The sequence below is a fragment of the Rhinolophus hipposideros genome (assembly GCF_964194185.1).
Source record: "Rhinolophus hipposideros genome assembly, chromosome: 3".
NCBI classification, from domain to species: domain Eukaryota; kingdom Metazoa; phylum Chordata; class Mammalia; order Chiroptera; family Rhinolophidae; genus Rhinolophus; species Rhinolophus hipposideros.
The window spans coordinates 62,528,165-62,556,009 of NC_138049.1; the positions used below are offsets into that span (position 1 = coordinate 62,528,165).

The window sequence follows — 27,845 nt, forward strand, 5'->3', positions numbered from 1 at the left end:
AACAAGTACCATTCTAGATGCAGTCTAGATTCATGACATACAGGGGGTACCTTAGGCTTTAGAGCTTCAGTCTCTCTCAAGTGGAGAAAGGCACAGTCACATTTAACAGAAAGCAACATCAGGACGGCATGGTATCTGTTGCTTCCCACCTCCATTGCTCCTTGGGCTCTGCTCTGTTCCAGGCCCCAGAGAGAACCCTGCAAATGTTGGGTAAATGAAGAGTCCAGCTTCATGAATTCCAGGGCCCAAGGACCAGATAGATAGATTAAAAATTTAATGTCACCCAGCTTCATCCAAAAGCCTCAGGGCCCCAAACAAAAGAGCAGGGACTCAGAAAACAGTGATTTGGAAATAAGGCAGTGTCCTCAATAAGTGGCTTTTAAATAAAAGTCAACCAATTAAATAGAGCTTGTATTTGCTTAACTTATTATAAACAAAAAAGAAATATTAAGTGTAATGAATTAAGTGGGGTGGGGCATGGAGGGGAAGGGCTGGTGGGGAGCATGGCAAGGAGAGGTTGAAATACCCTCTATGCTGTTCCAGGCCAGGGGGCTGGGCAGTCAGCTGGGGGCAGTGCAGGTGAATTCTCCAACTATTTCCTGGGTCTGGGGTAGACTTTCATTCAACCACCCCAAGCGACGAGGCCTCGTGCTGCTGATAGCGACAAGGGGATATCTAGGTTCTCAAAGATGGAGGTACCCAAGGAACCCGGCAGTGGGGCATGCTGGTAAGGAGAGTGGCGCTCTGGGGCCCGGGCAGTGGGACTGACTTGCAAGAAGCAGGAAGCAAAAGGCAAAGTGACTGGGAGGGGCCACTGGGGTGCTGGTAACATCTGCTTCTGGATCTGGGAGCTCACAGATGTGCTTGGGTAGCGACAGCTCGCTGAGCTGCACTTCCTGTGTGTGGACGTTTCTGTCTACACACATTGATAAAAAGTTGTTTACAAACATAAACAGGCTGAATTGCACATAATGGCAAAGTTCCATGTTTTAAGATGGACAATTTTAAAACACTGGATTAATATAGGCCATTGAGATTTCTAAAAAACCTGATTTTGCTTCTTTTTTTTCCTTCCAATATAGTTTTAAAATGATTAGGTTAGTGCAAAAGTAATCGCGGTTTAAAAGGTTAAAAATAACTGCAAAAACCTCAGTTACTTTTGCACCAACCTAATAACTTGCTCACTTATCGAAACAATAAATAACTAGAGTCGGGGTGGGGGGTGGCTGGCCACATGCCTCCCCCCATCCCGGCCTCCACAGGTCATTACTACTAGACTTTTACTCCTTCACTATTTACGTTTATGTGGTGGCCTACTCTGCCATAAAACGGGGAAGAATTTTTTTTAATTTACTGGGAGATCAGATCTTCTTTCAAAGGAAATTTGGGCTGATTCCATCATGTGAAATCATGAGTGATAAGACTCAGGAAAGGTAACATCTTGCGAGTGGGTCCTCGGTCTGGCACGTCTGCTTCACCTTGTCTTGTCGGTCCAGAGCACAGCCCTCCTGGATGAGCGCAGCAATGACCTCCGTGTTCCCCACCACCGTGGCCCGGTGCAAGGCGGTCTGGTCCCCCTGCAGAAGGAGGCAGAGGGAGAAACAGGGGTCACTCTCCCTACCACTCCCGCATCGCTCCCTCCCTCACGCGCTCTCTTGCTCCCTCGCTCTGACACAGGACATCTCCCACACAGCAGATCGGTCGCTGCAGGTGAGGCGGGCTTTGTGGTCTGGTTAGTAAACAATGCACACCAGGTATAGCAATTCTGTTCATGGGAACCTTAAGCCAACAGCAGAACAGCCCTTGGCCACAGAGCTGACCTCAGAATGAGGGTCAAGCTCTCAGCGGCTGCCCAGGGTGGGTGGCAGTGTTCACCTGGGCTATGACTCACATCTATGAAGAGCAGATCTGAGCGCAGGACTTTGTGTGCTCTGCACTTACACCAACAATGCCTGGCATCTTGACTCCCTACCGAGTTCTTTTGTTCCCTGTTTTCAGAGAAATCGCCATCCAGCTATGTCCGTGAGCAGGACTCATGATTTGATGGCGGGCGTATAGTTGTTGATTGACTTGTACTGGCCAAGAGCAATATAGGGGGTTATGCTATGTAACTCCAGGGATGGCGAGCTATCAGAGCATATCTCTAAGGAGCCTCTTCTGATATTTCACGACAACACCCTCACTGATTTATACTGCATTGGACCCTTTTCTCTGCGATCAGATTCCTGGAATTGCAGACCTTCTCTTTCTCCATCAAGGCGCCAAAGGGAACTTGACTCCCTCCCCTAATTGCAGCTGAGAGAAGGACTAAACGCTCCTAGAGGTAAGATGGTCAAGACTGTAACAAGAGAGTTCTGAAGTCTATGAGCACATCTTATCTCTGACATGCACTCAGGAAGTCAGGTCAAGACAAATCAAGTCCAGCCTGGGGTCCGGGTTCAAATGGGGAGGAGGAGGGTCAGTGTGAAAATGTTCTGGTGGGAAGGAAGGAGCACAGGGAAGGGGGTCAGGAGATGTGAGTGCTGTGTGGCCTTGGGGGACACCTGTCACCTCACTGGGCCTCACGTCTTTCACTTGTAAAAGGAGGGGCGGGGGATGATGCCCCAAATCCTTCCCTTCCCTTCTCAGGTTCTGTGATTCGGTTGGTAAGCGTTGTGCGTAAATGAAGTTTCCTGGTGGAGAACCAGAGGGACAAAGAACATACACCCTGTGATATCCCTGGTCCTTAACACAAGAGAAGAACGAGAGACTATTATAAGACAGAAAGCACGAACATGTTTCAAAGACGGATGCACCACTACTTATACTAAGTGACCCTAATGAAATGCTGATTCTAATTACTAATCTCTCTGGCATCTATAACAAACAGCAATGAACTTTAAAAGCACTTAATCAGAAAAACAGTTCTGGGAATGGATGTAGTGATGGTTGCATAACAATGGGAATGTACTTAACGCCCCTAAACTATATGGTTCTAGTGGTAAATTTTATGTTATGTACATTTTATCACAACAAAAAAGCATTTAACACTATGTAAAACTCAAATTCACTTTCTTAAAGTTAAAAAAAAAATCTCCCTTTAAAAATCCACAAGAAGTGATTTTTATTTTCTTCCTTGTACTTTTTAATACATTCCAACTTTTTGTATCTAACACTTAATTTTTAGCATCAGGAGAAACGGCTACTTATTAAACGTCTGAGCTGTACCGATGTAACAGTAATGGGACTACCCACATCTCAGAATCTTTTCTCACTGATTGTTCACAGAATTGAAGGGATTTCTGCAGTGATGGGTTGCAATCCAGCCCCTTTGCCATGACTTCATCCACTGTCCACAGCATTTCTATCAGCAACACTCTTCTCTGCATCCTTAGCTATTATTCCCATTATAAATTAGTTTAGACTTGGTTTTCTCCACTTTCCCAGACCGCTTATTCAACGAGGACACTTTCTATGTGGCACACAGGCAGAAAAAGTATGTGGCCACTGGAGCAATGTTTGCAGCTGGTCCGCCAACCCATGAGACATCCATTTCAAACATCTTACGAAGGGTTTCCAGATGAGGTATATACTTAATGCCCAAACAAGTAATCACAGGAGAAACTGCGCAAATTTTAACTTTTTAAAACTTCTGTAAGAATTTTCAAGACTGCCCATTTCCCTATCGGAATGGTGATGGATTTTCCCCAAATGTACCTCAAGGGCAATTTATTATTCCTGAGCTGATGAGGAAAGACGGCACGGTTCTCAGGAAGGAAAGTGAGACGACAGCTCACTCTTTCAGGTTCAATACTGACTTGGTCAGATTTCTAATGGTTAGAGGCCTTTTAATATTGTCACAAACTTCTGACACTCTAACTAGCACTCCTTGGACCAATCAGAACAACCTTTTTATGTAATGAAACTTAACCATGCTGCCCATCTTGTGCATAAAGTGTGAACAAGCCCCAGACACATGAGCTATGTCAGCCCCTCTTGCTGCACAGAGTCGTTGCACAAAAGACCTCTGCTGCCTGGGGCACAGTCTACCCTAAGCCTTGCTGTAGGTCAAATGTTTTATTGTGTTTCACAAGCTGCCACTAAATCATGAACTGAGGCAGCTTTGGAGCCAGAATGTCACCATTATTTATTACTTGCTTTCATCATGAGTCTACTGTATTTACTTCTCTCGAGATAACTTTCTTTTGTGAAACTCTAGCTCAATTCAAGAAGCTAAACCTAACTTTTAGTTCAGCCCTTAGAAGTCCATTTCCAGATGGATTAGCAAGACAAGACTCAAAGAGATCTAACAGCTTGTGTGAGGCTGCAGTAGGACACAAACTGTCGCCAATCAACTGGCACAGGTGTTTCCTACATCTCCCCTTTCTCTGAAGAGACCTTTTAGCTGCGCTGCCTGTCTCCAGGCCACAGCTCCCCCTCCATATTTACTCCCTCAGAGAGAGACCTCCCTCAGAACCTGGGACCGGCTTCAACAGTCGGATACACACTGCTGTGAAGGCCAAAGTCAGGCTTCTCCCTCCACCAGTGGCTGGCCTTCCACTGGCCCATGAGCTTAGTTAATACTCATGGAGTAGTTCTGGAGGACTGAGACAGCAGTGGCATATAAAAACCAGCCACCCTCAACTAACCAAGATGAGAATTAAAGGCTCAGGAAGCCATGAAATGCATAAGCGAAACGCTGCCTCAGGCTGTCTATCTCAGAGCTGCTCCTGCCCAGAACACAATACAAACAAATGAATGACTAGAGACCCTCAATGGGAACAGGGTCAGTTACCTGTCAATCAACTCTTCCTCCTATACACCTAAAATTTACTGTTGAAATACTTCCTCTTTGAAATATGACACAGAAAAGAACAAAATGTGCCCTCAGTACATGCTTACTGACAGACCCAAGCAGTAACTTTGACAAAATTCTTATTTCTATATGATTTAAATCAAATATGAATATCTAAAAATTGGATAAATAAAAAAAGCTGGGAAAAGTAGAATAGAATAGAATAGAATAGAATAGAATAGAATAGAATAGAATAGAATAGAATAGAAATGCTCAAGAGCATTTACTGATTATTTATTCAGTGAATGTTTACTGACCCCCTACTATGCTCCAAGTGGCATCTAATTCTTTCACTGTATTGATTTTTTTTTAAAAGACCTAGCCCCAGTGCAGTTCAGTGTGTAGCCTAGGATAACCAGCTAATTCAGGGTAGCATGGTTGGGCTAGAATTCAAATTGTCAAGGCTCTTTGCACTGACATCTGTTCCAGTCTGTGAAGTCAATTCACCTTAGGACAGGCCTTAAAAAAGATCAGGCGCCTCTCTAGGGTTCGGGTCGCCTCTTTAGGGCATCATCAAGCTAAGTGCATCGAGCACAGTGCCACGGCCGCTACTGGTGCCCAAGAAGCAGTCGTTGAATGATTAACTACAAAGAAGGAAAAATGCTGCAGTTGGAAACGGGAAGAGCCAGCAAACTTGCAGTTTGGCACTTGGATTTGGAACATGTTGACCTGTTTGCAAAGTACACGAACTGCCAGATCTCAATTTTTCTAAGACATTGGTATTTCTTACTTTGGGATTTTAAGAGGTTTGGAACCTCTGACGTCTAAATCTTTGTTTTGAAATCCTTTTAGTATTCTTCCTATATGGTAAAAGAGAGTGAGCACAGTGCAGGCAGATTCCAAAGCTAAGCTCATGGAAGGAACCACAGTCATGCAAGGGTGGCAATGTCCCTGTTCAGGAGGCACAGGCAGACATGTTACAAGGAAGCTCAAGACAGGCGAGGTGTGCAAAACAAGGTGCTGACCTCTTTTTCTCTTTCTGATCTTCTAGGGTTCTTCCTAGCCTTTCTTCTTGGGTTTTTCTTATTTTTCTCTTCCTTCATGCCTTTTACCGTGGCGTCAGGGTCCTGGACTATTTCTGAGGTGGGGGCTGTGTGATTGCTCATTGACCAATCTGAGATGGCTTTAGAGCTCCAATGAGAGTTCATGGGATTGGCGGGAAGCAAGAGGGAATTTGCTCCTGGAGTTGCATATTCTAAAGAACTGGTTTCCACAGGTTCAAATTCATAATAATCCCACTCCAGGCCACTGGAGGTCATTCTTCAACTAATTCTCAGTCTTTACCATGACATTAAAGGACAGTATCTGCAGAATATGAAGTTAGGGGTAAATGCTTCATAACATAAACATTCTCTATTTCTACCCCATCATCCAAGACAGGTACCTTCTGAAATGATTTTTTTCCAAGTCTCCCAGCTTCTTTAAATACCCATACAGAGTTTTCTTTCTCAAATTCTTGCATAAGTTTCAAGGTTGATCATCAACAAGCATGGTAAATATACAAAGAAGACAGACATGAACCATATTCTGGCAAAAGCATTACTTTAGAGCTAGTGAAGGTCCACTCCACCTTCTCTACTAGCATCTGTTCTTACACAGTTTTTATTGTGTTCTTATTTTGTTTTGTTTTAAGATACCTCAGAGAAGCAATGTATGCATTATTTGTTTAAGGTGGAAAAGATGCAAGAAAATAAATACTAATTCCAATAATGAAAGAGGGTGTTCTTGTTAAAAGCAGAGCTGGCTTTTCTTCAGCTGCCATCGCTACACTGACACGACTCCCCTTGGTTTCTTTGTGAGAACTCCTGCCTGTTTTACTTCCTATCTTGTCTGAGATAATAAACAGCAGCAGTTCTAGGAAGTTGGAATGGCTTTTGCTGAAGAAGAACACAGTGATTCTCGGCCCTAAGGCTGGAGTGATGGGTGGAGATAGGTCAGCATGCCTGGCATTGCGGCCTCGCCACCATGACGAGCAAGGGCTTTAATTACGCAAAGAGCAGAACACATGTGTCCCAACAAGTGTGCACCAACAACTCCAGGCCCCGCCTGTTCTGTGGGCAGAACCTCTTCTCTCTCCTTCTGTATTTGCTCCGGTCGTCTAAGGATATGATATAATCAGGACTGTTAGGATGGCCACACAATACAGAAAAATAAAGTATTATGACCCAAGGTGAAAACCAACCGCTTAAAGCAAAGTCAGCATCTTATGAAAATCACATTCTTGATAATCCAACAGGTTCCAAGTATAACCAGAGATTTATGAATGTCACTGGACAGCCTTCTGCCCATCATAAAACAATGATGTATTTAGTTATTTCTTTGCAAATGCTGTATTCACTGTGTGCTGGCCAAGTTTTACAATAGTCAAGCCCCTTAGTAATGCACACCTTAACATACCTGAGGGTCGGAAATTTGATAACACTCTATAACCACAGTTATTAAAAGTGAATCTGGAAGAAGTGATAAGTGCAAACTCTTCAAGAGTCTGTTTCTCACAAAAGTGCTTATTTCTTAGGGTCCTACCACACAAATTAGAGTTAGAAACTGAATTAGAAAGTTTCCAATCATATTGTCAAAGGACGTTTTCCTAATAGTTCATTAGAGGACAATTTACATGATCTTATCTATATCCCCTTCTTAGAAAAGCCGCCTTTCCCAAAGACCCAATAGGGCACCTCATGTACTACGTGACCCCATCCCCCCACTGCTGATTCTCTCAGCAATTGATACTTGACCCCAAAGGAGCCAACTGGAGTCTCTCTCTAGATAACTTGAATGAAGAGATTCATAGGCTGAGTCTTAATGGTATAGCACCAGAGTGACCTCTTTCTAGAAGCCTCCTTTTTCTTAGATTCCATGAGGTAAGTTTTGTTTTCTTTGAACAGGTTAGGTTAAACTAAATGTACAATGTACACTGACTGAGAGAAATCAAGGCCAGAAAAGGAATAAAATTAAGTTTTTAAGCCCCACCTTTTCTCCAGTGGTAAGCTTGGTCAGTAACACCCATTTCCAGCAGGCCTTGCCCATTCTTACTTGTGTGTGTGTGTGTGTGTGTGTGTGTGTGTGTGTGTGTGTGTGTGGTGTTACTTCCTACTAAGATAGGACACAGACATAAATGTCCTTTGAGGCTCTGCACTTCAATGATACCAGATCGGAAATTAACTACGATGGGAAAAACCACCGCATACTTCCAAATTCCAACTTGCTACTGAGAATGGGTCCCAGAGCAGATCTTCAAGAAGATGTTCTTCCCACCATGGGGACCAACATGGAGATAAAAAAGTGCTAGGGAGCTTCCCCTACCCTCCCACCTCATAGGTGGTTACACGCTGTACTACGGAGCAGACAAGCTCCCGTGACAACCCATCTCCTGATAGAATGATGGCTTCTACTCACATCATCCTGGACATCGAGGTCACAGCCAGCCTTCAGCAAGATCTGGACCACAGAAAGATGGCCCTTATTGGCAGCAAGATGCAGGGGGGTCCGCCCATGCTGTTAATGCAAAGCAAACACTGATTTCAAAACAGGACACCAAAACCACACCCCTGCACAGCGGCACTCCCCTCTCCCCTCCGGCTTGGCAGGACATTCTTATGGATTTACTCAGAATTCAAGTTTGTCTCCATTAACCTTGGCTATTGGCATTGTAATCAATGAACAAAATATGCTCAAAATGTGAAGATTTCCTTTAGTGCATAATTTCTACTCTCCACTCCTCAAACTGACAAATCGGAAAATGAGGGGGTTTCAAGGTTGCTCTTATTTTCTCACTGGTGCTAATACAGGGATAATGAAGTAGCTACAATGAATCTGATGGGGCAAGAGATGAGGAATAGCAAAAGGCCAAGCTAATCAGCCCCAGAAAAATGTGATTAGTAATTACTCAAAATTGAAACTGCTGGCCAAACTGATCTGAATAGGTTCTCCCCTTTTTAAACACAAATTACAAAATATTCCAGCCATTCACAAAGAGATGAATATTTTAAAATGTACATGCCCACTAATTACTTTAAGGAAACATGAGAAAAACCACCGCCATTCCTTGTGAACCCCTCCCAGATCTCATTTCCCCTCTAACCCCAGAGGTCGTCTCTCTTAAATGTGGCATTCATCATTCTTTTGCCTTTGGTTATATTTTACTACCTGTGTGTAGCCATAAACAATAATACATCAACACTGTTCTGCTTGTTTTCAAGCCTTACATGAATAGTATTAAATTATACAGTATCATTTGGCAATTTGTCCATTATATTGTTGAGATTTTTTTTTTCTTCATATTGTCACATGTAGTTCAGGTTCATCAATTTCACCATCCACCCATTCTCCTACTGATGGGCAAGCAAGTGGTTTCCGGGGGTTTGCAGAACACAGTGGTGAGAGCCCCTCCTTGTGCACCTGATGAGGCTTCTTAGCCCTACAGTTGGCTCTCAGAGATCCCATTCCCTTTAACTGCCCTAAGCTGTGGCTTCTGAGGTACGACACTGAGGGTGACATCCAAAATAACCCTCTTCAGTACATATCAACTTCTATCCAGAGAACTGACCTCTCCAGAATTCTCCAAATTCTAAAGGAAACACTATGTCCCCTTTGCTTTCTCCCTCAAGAGCTCTGTGAAGAAATGTTTCCACTCCCTGTTTCAAATGGCATTTCACCAGGGCCCCCAGCCATGCTGAAACATGCATGGGGGGGTAAGAATCTCACAGGGCCTGAAGTCCTTTTTAGCTTCTCGATAAAACTTCCCAAAGACCTTCATCGATATTCCAGCAGGATGAACCTTTATGATCGCAGTAAAGTGCCAGTTTTCCATGGGTAACTAGCCATGGAGGAAAACAGAGAACAGGTAATAAAGGATCTGAATTTCTACCCAGGAAATGCAATCAAAGCACTAGAATGATTCTGAAAAGAAAGGGGTCAGAGCTCACTTTAAAATTAGAATTCTTAATTAAGAAAAAGTTACTCCCAAGAAAGTGGGCTATAAAAAGCTCTCAGAAAAAGGCAACATCTGAGACGAGGCGTGACCTTCGTTGGCTGGTGATTGTGTTCAGTGCATGCTACTTAACCTTGATACTTTCAATGAAATGTCCACAGCTTATCAGATGGAGCAAAGGAACTGGGTCCCATTCACTGGGCCTCGTCCCAGGCTCCACCTGTCATCAAGGATATTGGATAAGTGACCTTCACAAAATTTCTAAGGCATTCTGCAACACAGGGACATTCATTACATGCGCAAGGAGAAAGACATGTGTGCTGTGAGGAAGGCTGACAGGATGATGGGATGAGAGTGCTTTTGAACAACTGGGAAATACAGACCACGATGGGGAGAAGTTACCCAGAGAGTGGCTGGAAAAGAGGCCACAAGCTGAGAAGTCACTGAATGTTGGGGGGCCCTGAGGAACATCCAGTCAGCAACCAGATATTACCGGTGGGAGGCAAAGCCCAAGGAGGTGAAAATGTTTGTCCAAGTGAATACAAATAATCAAAAGTCAAGAGGAGGAAATGCTGCTGTGGTTCAAACCCGGTCACATCTGAAGGACGCTTTAGAAACTAAGTTGCTGACATGATGGCCCTGGATCAGAGGCACCTTCCTCATCCAGTCAGCAGGGAGTCCCCTCTGTGGAGAAAGGAAAGGCCAGAGGCTTTGGAGCCCAAGGAACTTAGTTCAAATCCCAGCTCTGACTACACTCTCCTAAGCCTGTTTTCTCATTTGTAGAACAGAAATTGCCTCCACTCCCCACCCCATGGAAATAGGATAAATGAGATAACCACCACCATCTAAAGGGGGATTCCTTTCCCTCCAACTGTCCTCAGCCCTCACCCCTGAAGGCACCCAGATGTTCCCTCTCCTCCTTGACACCCCCACACCTTTGCCTTAGCAAAGACCAGTGACACATGTTCAAAGGCGAAGGAACCTTTCAAAGGCGAAGGGCAGAGTTGGATCTGTGATCACCCGGAAGCCAGATGAGCCCTGGCAGGTGGGTCGACGTTCCTATGTGCAGTCCTGACCCACTCACTCACCCACCTCCCGTTTTCAAACCTAGTCCACAGTTCCAAGTCTCCGTGTCTCTGCTGGAAGGTCCTTCTTTAGCATGAACACCATCTCCAAACTATGCCTTCTCTGGTTCTCCAAGAAGAAATGTTTCTGGCCTTCTCTTCTCCACTCCCATAGTACTTCAACTCCCTTTTAGGAAACCGCCATATTCTGTTTTGAGTGTCACCCTGGGTGCTGACTTCTTCCAACTAGGCCGTGATCTCCCTGAGAGTGGACTGTGCCTTCCATGAATGATGAAGCAAGCAGACTCTGGGGTATGGGGGTTGGGGGGGCATATACAAGAGGTTCCAGTGGCCCTCAGCCACAGGGCAGGCTGAGGCTGCCACAGGGACACAGGAGTAAATCCCACAGATCAGGCTCGACCTCAGAGCAATGGAGAGCCTGGGATGGCGGCAGACTGTAAGTTCTCGGATGTCCTGGCCCCTCAGAGGACGTGTAGACATCCTGGGGGCTTCACAAGCATTTAAGCAGCTGCAATAGTGACATGGGGCTTCTCTGAAGAGGTTCGGTGTCTGCCTCATGTGTCTGGCTCTATTTCTGGCATCGGCATAGCAGTAGCCAAGGCAGTAGTAACCAGTTTCCCGCTGAACCTAAAGCTGTCCACTCCTGTCCCCTGGGCTTTCCTAACACAAGACTAACTCCCCTTAGACACATACACAGACACCATCACCACCACTACCACTCACCAGAGGAGAGCAAGAAGGAAACAGAAATGTACTTGGTTTTCCAGAACATTCTGTAGTGAAAAGCCACAAAAGTGAAGCTCTTAAGGGGAACAACTGCTCCTGCCCAGCACACAGTCATACCAAAGTCATACCTGACAAATGGGAAAGGCTGGAATGCCCTAAGTGTGAGGGAGCAAATAAAGATTGATCCTTACAGGGATTTTTGAATGACTCGAGGATGCAATTGCTCTCATCTCCATGTCCCTAGGACTGACCAGTGGAAGAAATGGGCACCGGGGAAAAGACGATGTACTAAGCGTGAGAAGAGGAAGACGTTTCAGAAGCATCAGTTTGTTCTGGGTCCTACCCCAGTTATCCTCAAAGACCAGTTCGACCCAACTCAACCCAGGTCCTGGTGGACCCAGGGAGACCAATAATAATGAGAAGAAGACACAGACACAGCTAACATTTATAAGATGTTTACTACATGGTGGGTGCTATCCTGACTTTTACATGTATTAGGTCATTCAGTCCTCCCAACGACCCTAGGAGGTGGGCATTATTAGTAAGTCAATTGGACAGATGAGGAAACTGAGGTATGAAGAGACTCTGGCACTTGTTCCATGTCATCCAGCAGGTAATTTGAGTCTGGATTTACCCCGAAGCCGTCTGGCTCCAGCCCCCACGCTCTGAACCCCCAGTCTACCTGCTGCCGGCTTGCGCTGTGAGGGTGAGGCTGTGCCCGGGCAGAGGGGCTGTCTCACCCTCAGCAAGCTCCTGAGACTCCCAGATGCAGACCTCGGAAGGTGCTTGGCAATAACCTGGTTTCCTCCGAATCTCAAGGACGGGGAGAGGTTTCCCATTCTCACTGTACATGTGAATCACCTGGGAGGCTGGTCTGTTTGTCAGTCTATCCACCTACACTGAGAACCATAGGGTGAGATGAAAGGGGGCCAGGGTAATTCTGCTCAGAGCAGCTACAGGCCCTCGGGTGAAACCTGCCTTGTTGGGCCTGTCCAAGCAAGAGCCATTCCTCTTGCTACATTCTTCATGCTCTCATCCGCACCCATCAGTACAAAACACTAAGACACTGCATCGCCACAATCCAGAGTTTCTGATACCTTAAAAATGTACATAAGCAACACAATGCCATCACTAAAACATCATCAGTAATGTTACGCCCCAATACAACTACTATCATTTTTATCCAATCTGTTTTCAGGACATCTTTTCTATTGATGCTCTTGCGCAGTTATACTCACAGCTCACATAAAACGATCTTGCTTTCTGCATTAATATTATGCCTTAAACAGTGGTTCTAAAATTTTATTGGGCAGCAGAATCTCCCAGAGGGCTTGTTAACAGACAGATGTCTGGACCCCTTTCCAGAGTTTCTGATTCAGTAGGTCTGGAATGGAGAGAGAATTTGCATTTCTGACAAGTTTCCAAGACAAGCAGATGCTGCTAGTATGTGAACACATTTTAAGAGCTACTGATATAAACCACTGGTTTTCAACCCTGTTGCACATTAGAGTCACATGAAAAAACAATTTTTTTAAATCCCAAAGTTTACCACCAAAGGATTGAATTCCACCAGCCTAGGGTGGGGTCTGTTTTTAAAGTTCCAGGTGATTTCAATGTGCAGTGAGAAGTCATGAACCCCTTCCTCGGACCCTTTAAAGGTGCTAGTTCCTCCAACTTGCCCTGGTGTCAGGATGGGCCATCTGAGACGGGCAGGGATGACAGGCCGTAGGCCCCTGCAGGGAGCACACATATCCCGGATCCAACCAGGAAGAGGCAGAGACTCAGAGCCTGTTCACGTCCAGGGAACTGGACAGCAAATGGCCTTGAGAGGTTGCTAGGCAACAATCACAAAAAAAGTGGCCCCACTGTCAGCAATTCTGGGGCTCGGGTCTGCGGTGCTGCTTTGTTCTGGCAGGTTGAGCCTTTCTGAGTCCCGCCTTGCAGCAGAACTGCCACGTGAGAATATCAGAGCAAGACCCGCTCCAGCAGGTGACTCATAAATTATACACTAACAGGTGATCATAAAGGGAGCACAGGACAAACGTCCCTGCTACTCAGTTTGAAGAGGCCGGCTCCTACCTGGACGGGCCAGGCTCTGTCAGGGAACATTCCAGCAGGAAGATTCCTGTTCAGATAAAGATCTGTTGCCAGTGAGGATGACCAGGGAGCCTGACCAAAGGGAACCAGCTTAAAATACACCTTGAAGGAAAGTAGCGGTGTTTTGTTCCCAGCATGCATTCATATACATGGTGCTTAATTCTTCTCACTGGACAACGCCAGGTAGACTGAGGAGTTTATGTGGGAGAGACCTCCCTCGAAAGGGGCCAAGCCCCAGCGGGGACCAGGGGTCCTCTGAGAACCACAACCCACAGAAACAAGCCTGGAAAGGCGGTGCCCTCACACTGATTCCAGGGGGCCAGTGCCGTTATAATCTGGAAACTTGCTGCTCCAGCCAGACTCAGAAGTCGGGTCCCAGCTCCTCTCTGCTGCTTCGGTGTCTGGGACCCTCCTTGCTAAAGGCAGGCCTTTCAGACCAACACTACCTGCCCCATGAATGATAAGCAGGTGCTTGAGTACTCTTCAGGGCAGCTACCTGGTGTAATACAGTGGACCTGAAAAGTGAGAAGGGTGCTGGTGCTTAGCTGTTGCTGGAACACCATCTTTGGTCAACAATATATTTAGGCCCAAGGTCACACAGACATGGGGCAAAAGGAGGAGAAAGGAATTGAGACCCATTGGCTCAAGGAAATAAAACAATTTAATCATCTTAGCTGGGGGTCGTTACAAGGAGGGTAGTTACACAAATGTGACCCACACAAGGGGAAACAGATTAACAGGAAGAATTTAGGTTAAATTAGCGTAATCATTTCAAAATGACAACAATTCCTTTCTTCAGGAGATCATGAGAGATACAATAGATCAGGGTTGGACAGTCTTTCATGAGGCAAGTAATATCCGTCTATATTATCTGCAGCATTAAGAAAAAAAGAAAGGACAGAGAGATGCAGAAACAACAAAGTTGTAACACTAGTAAAATAAAAGTGGCACATTTCAGAAACAATATAATATTCAGATTGAATAGGGTCTTTGAGAGTTTAATTTGGATGAGGACAATAAGGAGAACAGAAACTCAATGATTTTTCAAGCTCTCAAATGTTATTTGTGGCAGAACTGCATACAGCTAGAACTCTGGCCATTTGGTCCCTCATTTAGGTTTTAAATGGTAGAAGACCCCCCTTACCACCAATCTTTTTAGGTGTCCCCAAGCATCTCAACTGTACTCCCAGAGTCTCAACTGCCTGGAATGTTGTAGATTTGGGTCAAACACTTCCAAATCCTTCTCAGACTTGATTCAATGAATACAAAGTTGTAAAGACGTTCAGAAGAAAATGGGGAAGGAAAAAAGTGCCACGGATCAAAGGAGAGAAAAATAAAACTTTACATTTAAAAACACTTATAATTTCAAAAAACTTCAGAGCGTTCTTTCCTTGTTAGAAATGTGTTTTGTCTACCTGGATGAGTGACACATCACATCTTAATCAGACTACAGGTGACAAGAAGCAGCAAGGGCGTCGATTCCTTGGATGACACAACCAGGATTCAAGACGATCTCAGATTGGAAGAACAGGCTAATCTTAACAAGACAAAATGTCATGGGGACAGAGGTAAAATTCAGCACTGAGGGTCAACAGTCCAATCACACATGGGCAGGAACACTGGAATTGTACTGTAAAATCTTCCCTTTATAGGGCATAAAATACCAAGGACACCCACCAGAATCAAGGCCCTGGAAAGACCAGAGGGGTTCAGGCGCCCAGGCTGCCACTTCACTGCCTGGGATAAGGGAAGCACAGATGTTGGTTGCACAGCTGCACAAGCATAACTCCAAGAACCTGGGACTCCTTCCTCGACCTGAGGCTGAGGTTGTAACTATGGTCCTTCGGACAAAAATAAATAGCTTTTAATTATAGTTTTTGTGATTCCTGTCTTCCTTTGGTAATTTTTTTTAAAAAAGATTTTACTGGGGAAGGGGAACAGGACTTTATTGGGGAACAGTGTGTACTTCCAGCCCTTTTTTCCAAGTCAAGTTGTTGTCCTTTCAATTTTAGTTGTGGAGGGTGCCGTTCAGCTTCAAAAGTTGTTGTCCTTTCAGTCTTAGTTGTGGAGGGCGCAGCTCAGCTCCAGGTCCAGTTGCCATTGCTATTGCCATTTCCATTGCCATTGCAGGGGGCGCAGCCCACCATCCCTTGCGGGACTCGAGGAGTTGAACCGGCAACCTTGTGGTTGAGAGCCCACGCTCCAGTCAACTGAGCCATCCGGGAGCTCAGCGGCAGCTCAGCTCAAGGTGCCATGTTCAATCTTAGTTGCAGGGGACGCTGCCCACCATCCCTTACGGGACTCGAGGAGTTGAACCGGCAACCTTGTGGTTGAGAGCCCACTGGCCCATGTGGGAATCAAACCAGCAGCCTTCGGAGTTAGGAGCACGGAGCTCCAATCGCCTGAGCCACCGGGCCAGCCCCCCTTGGTAATTTTTCAAAATTAAACTTTTTACTTTGAGATAACTGTAGATTTAGGTGGTTTTAATAAATAATCCTTTACCCAGTTTCCTCCAATTATAACATCTTGCAAAACTGTAGTACAGTATCAGAATCAAGATACTGACATAGATACAGTCAAGATACAACACAGCTCTAGTGTCACCAAGGATCCTGCTGTTGCCCTTGGACAAGTACACCGAACCTCCCTCCCGCACCTTCCCCCACCCCCATCCCTGACAAATGTTTGCCATTTCACTAGTTTGATTCACTAGTTTGGAATAAAACAAGGTGTAACTGTGCATATATCAATAGTTTGTTCCTTTTCGTGGCTGAGTAGTATTCCATGGTATGAATGCACCATAATTTGTTTAACCATTCCTCTTGTTGCAGGACACCTGGGTGGTTTCCAGTTTTTAGCCATTGCAAATAAAGGTGCTATCAACATTTCTTTGTATGCATTTGTGTAAACATAAGCTTTCATTTCTCTTGGATAAATGTCCAAGAGTGCAACTGCTGGGTCATACAGTAGTTACATATTTAAGTTTTATAAGAAACTACCAAACTGTTTTCCAGAGTGGATGTATCATTTTATGTTCCCACCAGCAATGTATAAGAGATCCAGTTTCTCCACATCCTTTATAGCATTTGGTGCAGGCACTATTTTTTATTTTAGTCATTCTGATAGATGTAATGGTATTTCGTTGTAGTTTTAATTTTCATTTACCTAATGCCTAATGATATTGAACATCTTTTCATTTGCTTATTTGCCATCCATATATGCTCTTTGGTGAAATATCTCTTCATGGCTTTTGCCTATTTTCTAATAGGATTGTTTGTTATATTACTGTTGAATTTTGAGAGTTCTTTATATATTCTACATACCGTGTTTCCCTGAAAATAAGAATTAGCCGGGCAATCAGCTCTAATTCGTCTTTTGGAGCAAAAATTAATATAAGACCCAGTTTTATTTTACTATAATATAAGACCCGGTATTATATAATGTAATGTAATGTAATGTAATGTAATGTAATGTAATTAATGTAATGGAATGTAATATAATAATACCGGGTCTTATATAATATAATATAAAACAGTGTCTTATTTTACTGTAAGACCCGACATAATATAATATAATATACCAGGTATAATATAATATAACATAATAACCGGGTCTTATATTAATTTTTGCTCCAAAAGACCTGTTAAAGCTGATTGTCCGGCTAGGTCTTATTTTTGGGAAAACACGGTACAAATCCTCTGTCAAATATGTGGTATGCAAATATTTTCTCCTAGACCGTTGGTTGTCTTTTCATCTTCTCTTTTTATTTAATGTTTATGAAGGAAATGCAAGTTGAAATATTTGCACATAAATACCCAGGTGTAACTCAGCTTTGTTTTCATTTCAGATTGCCTTACAATAATATTTTTATAGTGAAAAGTGACCATTTTGCTATTGAGTTGCATATGTTGAGCTCTGATTCACTATTTCCTCTGAGCTAATCAGCAAAAGGCGTGAAGAGGCTGGGCCCTGCACAAAACATGCAACGCTTCATGAATTTGCAGGTCGTCCTTGCTCAGGGGCCACGCTAATCCTTTCTGTATCGTTCCAATTTTAGTATATGTGCTGCCAAGAGAGCACATCTTTTCGTCTTCTTAACAGAGTTGTTCATAGAGCGAAAGTTTTTCATTTTGATGAGATCCAATGTATCCTTTTACGGATCATGTTTTAGGTGCCAAGTCTAATGATTTGCCTAGTCCTAGAGCCTGAAGATTTTCTCCTATGATTTTTTCTAAAGTTTTATAATTTTACATTTAAGGCCATGACCCAAAAGGTTAATTTTTGTATAAATTAAGTAGGTCTAAGTAAAGGTTTTTAAACCTATGGACATCCAATTGCTCCAATATCATTTATTGTGAGTTCCTCTAGTGCATTGCTTTGCATTTTTGGGAAAATTCAGTTGGACATATTTGTGTGGGTCTATTTCTGGGTTCTCTATTCTTTCTACTGGTCTTTGTCAATCCTTCCACAATACTACATTCTCCCCAATACTGTACTATATAGTTGGGCTTAATATCAAATACAGTGATTGTTCGTGCTTTATTTTGTTTTAGCGAGCCTAGGGTCTGTGCCTTTCTGCATACATTTAAAAATAAGCTTGTGTACATGTGCAAAACACTTTGCTGGGATTTTAGTAGAAACTGCACTAAACGTCTAGACAATTCAGAGAGAGTGAGCATCTTTACTGTGTTGAGTCTTCTAACTATGAATATAGTATGTATTCATCTCCAGTTATTTGGGCCTCCTTTTATTTCTTTCATCAGCATTTTACAATTTTTCAACACCTGTACATGGTGTTGAAAATTTATCCCTAAGTATTTAAATTTATCCCTAAGTATTTCATTTCCTTTGGAGTAACTATAAAGGGTATTGTTTTTAATTTCCATCTCCACAAATTCAGAGTTAGTATATAGCAATACAATTTGTGTGTTGATCTTCGATCTTGCAAGTTTGCTGAACTCTCTTTTTAGTTTTAGGAGTTGCTTGTTTGTTTGTTTTATAGACTCCTTAATATTTTCTATGTAGAAACTCATGTCATCTGCAAATAGGGACAGTGTTATTTTTTCTTTTCCAATCTGTATGATGTTCCTTTCCTCTTCTTGCCTTGCTGCAGCGGTTAAAATCCGGAACACTGCCCTGAATACAAGTGATACAAGCAGATATCCTGCCCTTATTCCTTATCTCAGAGGAAAGCATTCAGTCTTCCACCATTAAGTACGTTAGCTGTAGGATTTTGTAGCTAATCCTTATCATGTTGAGAAAATTATCAAATCTGGTAGTTTGCTGAGAGCTGTTTTTAACCACCAATGAGTGTTGGACTTTATCAAATGCTTTTTCTGCATCTGTTGATATGATCACATAACTTTCCTTGTTTCATCTGTTATGGACTAAATGTTTGTGTCCCCAAAGTTCCTATGTTAAAGCTCTAACCCCCAATGTGATGGTATTTGGAAATAGGGCCTACAGGAAGTAATTAGGGTTCAATGAGGTCATGAATGTGGACCCCATGATTAGATTAGTCCTTATCAACAGAGAGAAAGACCAGAGCTCTGTCTCTCTCCATCATGTGTGAACACAGCAAAAAGGCCACTGTCTATAAGCAGGAAGAGGGCCCTCTCAGGAACAAATCTGCTGGCACCTTGATCTTGGACTTCCCAACCTCCGGAACTGTGAGAAACAAATGTCTGTTGTTTAAGCCACCCAGCCTATGGCATTACGTATAGCAGCCCAAGCACACTAAGGCAGCTGTTGATATGGGGTTTACACTGATTAAGGATGAACCAGCCTTGCATACTTGGGATAAATTTCACTCGCTCATGGTGTCTAATTCTTTATGCATTGCTTGATTTGATGAAAACATGGGCTAAAAGAAAACCAAGCACAGTTATCACCTACTCACCCATCTACTCGAGATCCTTGGTTTGCAACACCCTAAACATACAACAGCCAACTCTTATTGGAAACAAAGCGACAGGCCTGTGAGAAAGAATTTTCAGTCTCCAAACAGGTTCCAGGCTTAATTTATGTTCTGAAAGCTAAGTCATTATAGCTTAAGAGAAAGAAAAGAGAAATAAGGAAACGAATAAGGGACTCAGAGAATTCACCAACAGACCACCTGCAGTGGCATCTGAGCAGAGGCCCTAAGGGGCAACTCATAGCTGCTAAAGCTCCTTTCCTCTTTGGCAGCTTCACTCACAGCACTCCTAGAAGAATGTGGATTAGGTGAGGACGCTTCAGAAATCTCATGATAGGCCAGTTACTGGCGTGGAAGTCAGTAATCCTCCAGGGCATTTCATTCAGAAAAGACACAGGTACCGTTTTAGAGAGGATTCGGAAAATGCTGACACCCAGCTGTGCTACATTACAATGTCTCCTCTAGAGTGGTTAGAACCTATTAAATATATGACTGTAGTGGGGTTTTACTGGCACATTAATCTCCGTTATAAAATACTCTGCTGTGTAGTTAGAAGTTTCCGTTTTAAGTGTGACTGACCGCTCAGGCAGCTGAGTGCCAACCACAAAGACCACGGGAACGGGGAATGGTGGGCGACTTGCTGGTTGAACATCCGGGTGCTGGAAGGGCTTCTGGGCCAACAGAGCCACCAGGCCTGCCCACAGCTGGAGAAAGAGGGGTCAACAGGGCCTGCCTCCACCCCCACATGAGCACCATTGTAAACAAAGGCAGGAGGGAAACAGAAGAGGCCCTGCAGAGCAAGGCACCACTCCCAAGAATTCCTCAGAGGCAGTGAGGGGGAGGACAGAGCTGCTAAGAGACTCCAATCCTGGGACTCCCATTCCAAGCAGTCTCAATAGCCTCTCCCAAGATGCTTGAGTCAGTTTTGAGGGTCCGTCCCAAGTTTTGAGGCCTGCTATCAATTACAGTATGTCTCCCCGCCAGGTCCAAGTAGAGGCTCATGTCTGACCCACTATACCAGTTCTCACATGTCCCTCTCCTTCTGGGGAGCCATCTCCCCTTCCTGCAAAGAGTTTCTCCTTGGGGTGCATCTCTACCTTTCCAAGAAACACCCCGTCACTGTGCTGCCTGCCCCCTTAACTCCCTCCTAACAATAAGTTAACACTTATTGAGACTCTCCTAGTATTGACCCAATAACTTTCCATGCACTGTCTCATAGGAATGCCTCACAATTCACAGTATGCCTCTGCCTTCCCCTACTTCACACACGTAGTTCCTGCTAGTAAAATTGTTCTACTTTGAGTTATCAGTATTTTGTGGTGTTTGCTACAAAAAGCCATGACTTCCGGGAGTGTAACCACTGACATGGCCCAATGCTCTATAGAGAATGTTGTCCCGCCCCACACACAGGCTCTGGGACATCAGGGAGAAAGACCTGGAGCCATGAATGGCTCATCAGTCACCCAGGGCTCTGAAAAACCGCCAAGTCCAACTACACCAGACCCATTTCTCAGAACCTCGGGGTGTGGGACCCGGGGATTTGCATTCTCTAAGGCTCTCCAGGTGATCAAAAGTGCAGTCAATACTGAGAACCCCTGACTAATGGAACTTTTGTACCTCGGAGGGGCATAAACTCAAGTGAGAAAACAGAAATCGTGATCATATTAATAATAACTACCAGCCACTGAGCGCCTCCTACACCCTTATTACCCTGGACGTAAGCACTCTGCATGGATTACCAAATTAATCCTCACAACAAACCCCTGAGGTAAATGCTGTTATGCTGATTATACAGACAGGAAACCAAGGCTCAAAGGGGCTAATAACTTGGCCAGGGTCACAGAGACGGTAAATGTGATTCACTGCCTCTATCTACTCTTGTTAAGAAAACATCAGGAGTGATTTTTAAATGGGTGACAAATTCATAGAGATGGAAAGCGGAATGGTGGTTGCCAGGGACCAGGGAAGGGGAAAACCGGAGTGTTTAAAGGTGCAGAGTTTGGGTTTGGGAAGATGGTTTCACAATATGAATATGCTTAATGCCAATGAACTATATTTATACACAGTTAAAATGGTACATTTCGTGTTATGTATTTTTACAATAATTAAAAAAAGATTTTAAAATAAAAGAGGTAAGAGACAGACACACACAGTGTGAGAGAGAGAGGCGACGAGCGTCCTGCCTCATGCACCACGCACTTCCGGGTTATCTCCTGTCTCCTGTCACGTCTTTGAGCGATTTTATAACCCCATAAGTCAGAACACTCAGGGTGATGCACACAATTGTGTCCAGCAGAGATTCCGTGTATATCGGCCCGCTTTACATCTAATGAGCAGATTTATTTCCGCTTTCCTGATGGCCCATGTATTTGTAATTCTTTGAATTCTCCTTTAAATGGGCTGTAACACCTTACCACCCTCATGAATTGTTTAGTTAAATGAAATCTCAGCGCGTGTTCGTTTTATAACCGTTGCTCAAAATAACCACATGTCAAGTTTCTTTGATGATTTCTGATGATAAACTACAAAGGCCTAAACTTTCCCGGTTGAGATATTCTTCCCACAGGGCGATGCTTCCAGCTATTGCAGAGCAAAAAGCAGGCTTTCTGTCTGACCTGACATGTAACTGTGTATCTTCAATGCCCCCATGGAGAGCGTGGATCTCCTAGCCTGGAGCGGGATGGGGGGTGCATTAGCACTGCACAGGCCCAGCCCTCACTAGGCTGTGTGTGGCCGGGGGAGGGATGGCTGTTTTCCAGCTGTGAGTAGAGGGTGAAGAAGGGGAACAGAGCTGTGGAGGACGCCACCACTCAGCTCCCATCAGCCACTCCCTTGCTTTTCTCCCAGGCAGAGGGCCCTAGACACAATCCAGAGAAGGTGAAAAAGAGAAGAGTCTATGGAACCCATGCTGAAGTAGAGAGGAGCAAAGGCTAAATATAGGCCAAATGAGTCATAGCAGAGCTCCTGGGGAGAATGCTAGAAAGGCACAAGAAAGGGGAGGAAGGAGCCGTCAGGAAGGGAGAGCCACTGGTCACAGTGTGCTTCAAGATCACGCCTCACGGGCCTCTCTCTCTCTCTCTGCTGGAGGAGTTCACACTGGCACAACCTTTATGCAGAGCCGCTCTGCTCTCTAGCTGTCAAAATTACAAGGGGACGCGTGCCCTGACCCAGCAGTGCCACTTAGAGAAATCTGTCCCACAGATATCACCACACTGCAGTAAGACCTCAGGACAAGTTAGTCGCTGCAGCATAATTTGTAAGAGCAGAAGATTAACATAATCTAAATGTCCATCAATAGGGGATATGTTAAGCTAATTATGGTTCACTGAATAAAGCAAAACGAAGAAGGAAGAGGATAGGTATCATATTCCACAATTTGTATAAAAACAATCTATGGGGAAACACAGAGACACATGTATTTGCACATATATGCATGAACTTATCTCAGGGAAAAAAAAATGCAAGAAACAGGTAAAACAGATTGCCTTCAGGGAGGGAGACCCCCGAGTGGGAGGATCCCTGGCATCCAATGGGTAGAGGCCAGAGATGCTGCTAAACATGCTACAATGCACAGGAAACTTCCCACACCCAAGAATTATGTGACCCAGAGTGTCGATAGTGAGGAAGCAGAGAAGCCCTGGCCTACATCAACAAGTAGTTCATACACAGGAGAGCGGGCACTTGCCCCAAGGTCTGGATTCATAATTCCAGTGCGTTTCTTCTGTGTCAAACACAGAGAAATAAACATAAGAGAGAAACGCTGACGCAGGTCAGAGTGGTAGTCTGCTGGGGAGTTTTGAGCATCCACAGAGCAGAATCCAAATATGAGAGACACAGAGCAAATAAACAGCAAGTGTTTCATCAGCTGACAGGAGAGCGAATTCCGTGGACTTCCCGTCGGTGGTGGCTCAGGAGCTGGGTTCTGAATGGGCAGGCCTTAAAGGGGCAGAGAGAATGGTCAGGACTGAAAGGGGCAGAGAGAATGGTCAAGACTGAAAGGGGCAGAGAGAATGGTCAGGACTGAAAGGGGCAGAGAGAATGGTCAGGACTGAAAGGGGCAGAGAGAATGGGCAGGCCTGAAAGAGGCAGAGAGATGCAAACTGCCTTCAGGAGCAGCTGCAAAGGGGAATCTATAAGCTGAGTTTCCCAACAGCAACACTGTGAGCTCAAAGACAACAAAACATTGCCCTCAAAGTTCTGAGGCAAAATAATTCTCAGCTTAGGTTTCACACCAAATCGTCAATTAAGTGAGTGGGTAGAACAAAAACATTTTTTTTCAGACATGGAGATTCTCAAAACATTTATCTGCCATGTTCCCTTTCTTAGAGAGCTCAGAGCATATGCACCACCAAAGTCAGGGTGACATGGGTTCCGGCAAACAGGGGATCTAACACAGGGGAGAGGTGAAAGAAATTCTCAGCATGACTGTGCAACAGAACCAGAGAGCAACCCAGATCAAAATGGAACAGAGGGCTGGATTACTCCAAAGGAATAGCTCCAAGGAAAGAATAAAACTAATAAATATGTGACAGGATTCATCTGGAAAATTGTATTAAGAACTGTTTTACAGAGTTGTCGGAGGGTAAAGGAAACATTTACCTATAAGTTTGAATAAAACTGAACAAATGAAAAATCAAGGCAATTATCAATTCTAGGAAAAACAGCAAGTTATATAAGAATGGTAATGTAATTATAGTACCATTATTGACTCACCAATAATTGATGCAATAGATTACATCTCAAACTGATTGATCTCTCCCATGCACCACATTGAATAGAACTGTGCTATTCAATATGGTAGCCAACAGCCACATGTGGCCTTTAAATTTTAATTAACGTTAAATTTAAAATTCAGTTCCACAGTCACACTAGCCAAATTGCAAGTACTCGGTAGCCACGTGTTGCTACCCTGGACAGCACAGATAGAGAACATTTCCCATTACAGAAAGTTCTTTTGGACAGCACTGTACTAGAGAGTGTACCACATCAAAACGAGGGAGTGAATTAAGAAAGAGAAAGACATTGGGGTCCAGAAAAAAGAAATTCAACGTATATAAAAGTGGCAAGAAGAATCCTTGAGATAAGAGTAAAGGGAGATCCCCAGACAGCTGTCAGAAGGCCCTAAGGGTCACCAGTCCAGACTAAAGCAGGGGAGGGGGCTCCCAGGGATATCACTTCAAGGAGCATCAATGGAGACACTACCTAACACTGAACATCCAGAAAGATTACATAACTGGAAATGATTAGTGGTAGGTACAGACAAAACCAAAGAAACAAACACAAGACAATTATTAACATCAGGGAAAACAAATTGTTGCAAAAAAGGAAATTTAATTATAGTACATACCACATAGGACAGTCATGAATGGCATAAATTGGTTAATGTACGTCGTATGTAAAGATCGCATGCTGATGTATGTTGCCTAAATTATGACAGATTTATACTGGAGAAGGTAGAAATGCACGTGAGAGAGAGCAAGGCAGAAAAAGAAAGATAAATCTTAAATAATTGGTTTTCATATTCTTAAGTCAATAGACAATGCCGAAAACAGAAAAATCAAGATTTAGCAATATCATTACGTCTTTTACATGTAAACACTAAAACAACTGACCAAAACTGTTGAAAGCGGTTGTCTATAGAGAATCAGAAATGGAAGGCAAACACAGTAAAAATATTTGACACTTTACCCTATGTGTATGTGCAACACAAAAATTAAAATAATATTTAAATTGTGTTGAAATTAAAAATTAGACTGATTAATAAAATTAGTAGGAGAAGCATCTTCATTAGAAACACAGAGATAAATACCAGGGAGTGGGGGGGACCAGCTAAAAGACTGGAAGTTTTTTCTTCAGGGAAGCAGACTGGGGGTGGGCCAGGGGACAGCTATTTTTGTTAAAAAATATGTAATCCATGTACTATGCACCTCATTAAAGTATACAATTTAGAGTGTACATTTCAGTGGTTTTCAGTAGATTCACGTATGTGTGCAGTCAACACCACAGTCAATTCTTGAACATTTTCATCACTGACAAAAAACGAACAAAAAAGAAACCACTACCATTGTTTTATAAATCCCAAATTTCCCATCTTCCTCCTCCAATCCCCACCCCTAGTCAACCCTGAATTTATTTTCTCTCCATAGCTTTCCCTATTCCTGGCTTCATATGAAAGGAACTCGATTATCTATGGGTTTTGTGATTGACTCCCTTGACATAGCATCATTTTTTCAAAGACATCATGTTGTAGCATGTGCCAAGACTTCATTTATTTTTATGGCTGATTAACATCTCATTGGATAGATACAACACTTGCTATTATTTATTCATTCATTAATGTACACTGGGTTTGTCTCTACTTTCTGGATAGTATGAATAACGTTGCTATATACTTCATGTACCAGTTTTTGTTCAAACGTGTTTTTATTTTTCTTGGACATATATCTGTGAGAGGAATTGGTGGATCACGTTGCTACTCTAAGTTTAATTTTTGAGAAAATCCCAGATGGGTTTTCTTTTTTTTTTTTTTAAAGATTTTATTGGGGAAGGGGAACAGGACTTTATTGGGGAACAGTGCGTACTTCCAGGACTTTTTTCCCAAGTCTAGTAGTTGTCCTTTCAATCTTAGTTGTGGAGAGTGCCGTTCAGCTTCAAGTTGTTGTCCTGAAAATCTTAGTTGTGGAGGGCGCAGCTCAGCTCCAGGTCCAGTTGCCATTTCTAGTGGGCACAGCCCACCATCCCTTGCAGGAGTGGAACAGGCAACCTTGTGGTTGAGAGCCCGTGCTCCAACCAACTGAGCCATCCGGGAGGCAGCTCAGCTCAAGGTGCCATGTTCAATCTTAGTTGCAGGGGGTGGAGACCACCATCCCTTGTGGGACTCGAGGAGTTGAACCAGTAACCTTGTAGTTGAGAGTCCACTGGCCCATGTAGGAATCGAACCGGCAGCCTTCCGAGTTAGGAGCATGGAGCTCTAACCGCCTGAGCCACTGGGCCAGCCCCCCGAGATAGGTTTTCATATGGCTACATGATTTTATATCCCACTGTCTGTGTATGGGGGTTCAAATATCTCCATGTGTCCTTAACAGCATTTGTTATTATCTCACTTTTTGATTCTAGTTATCCTAGTATCTCACTGGGGTTCTGATTGATGACTTCATATCACTTTAGCATTCACTTTAGTTAGCACGTTGTTGATGACTAACGACGTCCAGCATTTTTTCAACTGCACATGACAATTTGTCTTCCTTGGAAAAAGGTGTATTTAATCCTTTGCCATTTTTAAATTGAACTATTTGACTTTCTTTAAGTTATAAGAGGTCTAGCTGTTTTTGATACAAGTTCCTTATCAGACATATTTGCAAAAGTCTTTCATTCTGTGGGTAGTGTTTACATTCTCTCGCTTCAAATTTTTTACTTTTAATTATGGTGATATGCACACACCATAAAATTTACATTTTCCACCTTTTGTGTGTCCTTCAGTAGGGAGAAGGAGATTGACATTATAAAACCATATCCAGAACTACTTTCATCTTGCAAAAGTGAAACTCTATCCCATTAGACACAATCCCTCATTCACCTCTCACCCCAGCTCCTGGCAACAACCATTCTACTTTTTGTCTCTGAATTTGACTACCCTAGGTTCCTCAAACAAATGTAATCATACAGCGTGTGGCCGTTTTGGAGAGGCTGATTTCACTTAGCATAACGTCCTTGAAGTTCATTTATATTGTGACATGTGTCAGAATTTGCTTTTATGTTTTAAAGCTGAACAATATTCCATTGTCTGTTTATGCCAAATTTTTTGATCCATTCATTTGTTGATGAACACTTGGGTTTCTTCCACCTTTTGGCTATTGTGAACAATGCTAATACAAACACTAGTAGATATATATCTGCTTGAGTCCTGCTTTTCAATTCTTTGGGAATTGCTAGATTAGATGGTAGGTACCTCAGTTCTTAATTTTTTGATGAGCAGCCATGTTGTTTTTTCATACTGGCAACACAATTTTACATTCCCAGGAAAAGTGCACAGGGGTTTCAATGGTGTTTTCACTTTCTGGCTGGTGGCCTTTGAAGCACAAAAGTCATTAATTTCATGAAATCTAAATCACCTATTTTCCCCATTATTGCTCTTTGTGTCATATCTCACAAAACTTTTGCCAAACCCAAAGTCAGGAAAATTTTCCATTGTTTGATCTAAATTTGTTGTTGTTTTGTCTGATGTTTAGGTCTTTGATCCTTTTTGGTAAATTATAGTAT

General features: G+C 43.4%; 1 protein-coding gene across 6 annotated transcripts in view; it reads right to left on the reverse strand.

Moving 5' to 3' along the window:
• ANKRD6 (ankyrin repeat domain 6) overlaps window positions 1-27,845 on the reverse strand; it is a 170,034-nt gene that overhangs the window by 24,029 nt on the left and 118,160 nt on the right. For 4 of the 6 annotated variants that reach the window (XM_081045205.1, XM_081045207.1, XM_081045208.1 and 1 more), the window contains exons 3-4: window positions 8,231-8,329; window positions 1,479-1,577 (exon numbers count right to left, since the gene is read on the reverse strand). In XM_081045205.1, coding sequence (XP_080901331.1) covers window positions 1,479-1,577; window positions 8,231-8,329 — 198 coding nt within the window. Of the gene's footprint in view, window positions 1-1,478; window positions 1,578-5,799; window positions 6,140-8,230; window positions 8,330-27,845 lie in introns of those variants that run through there. The other 2 variants (XM_081045203.1, XM_081045206.1) reach the window with 2 other exon arrangements.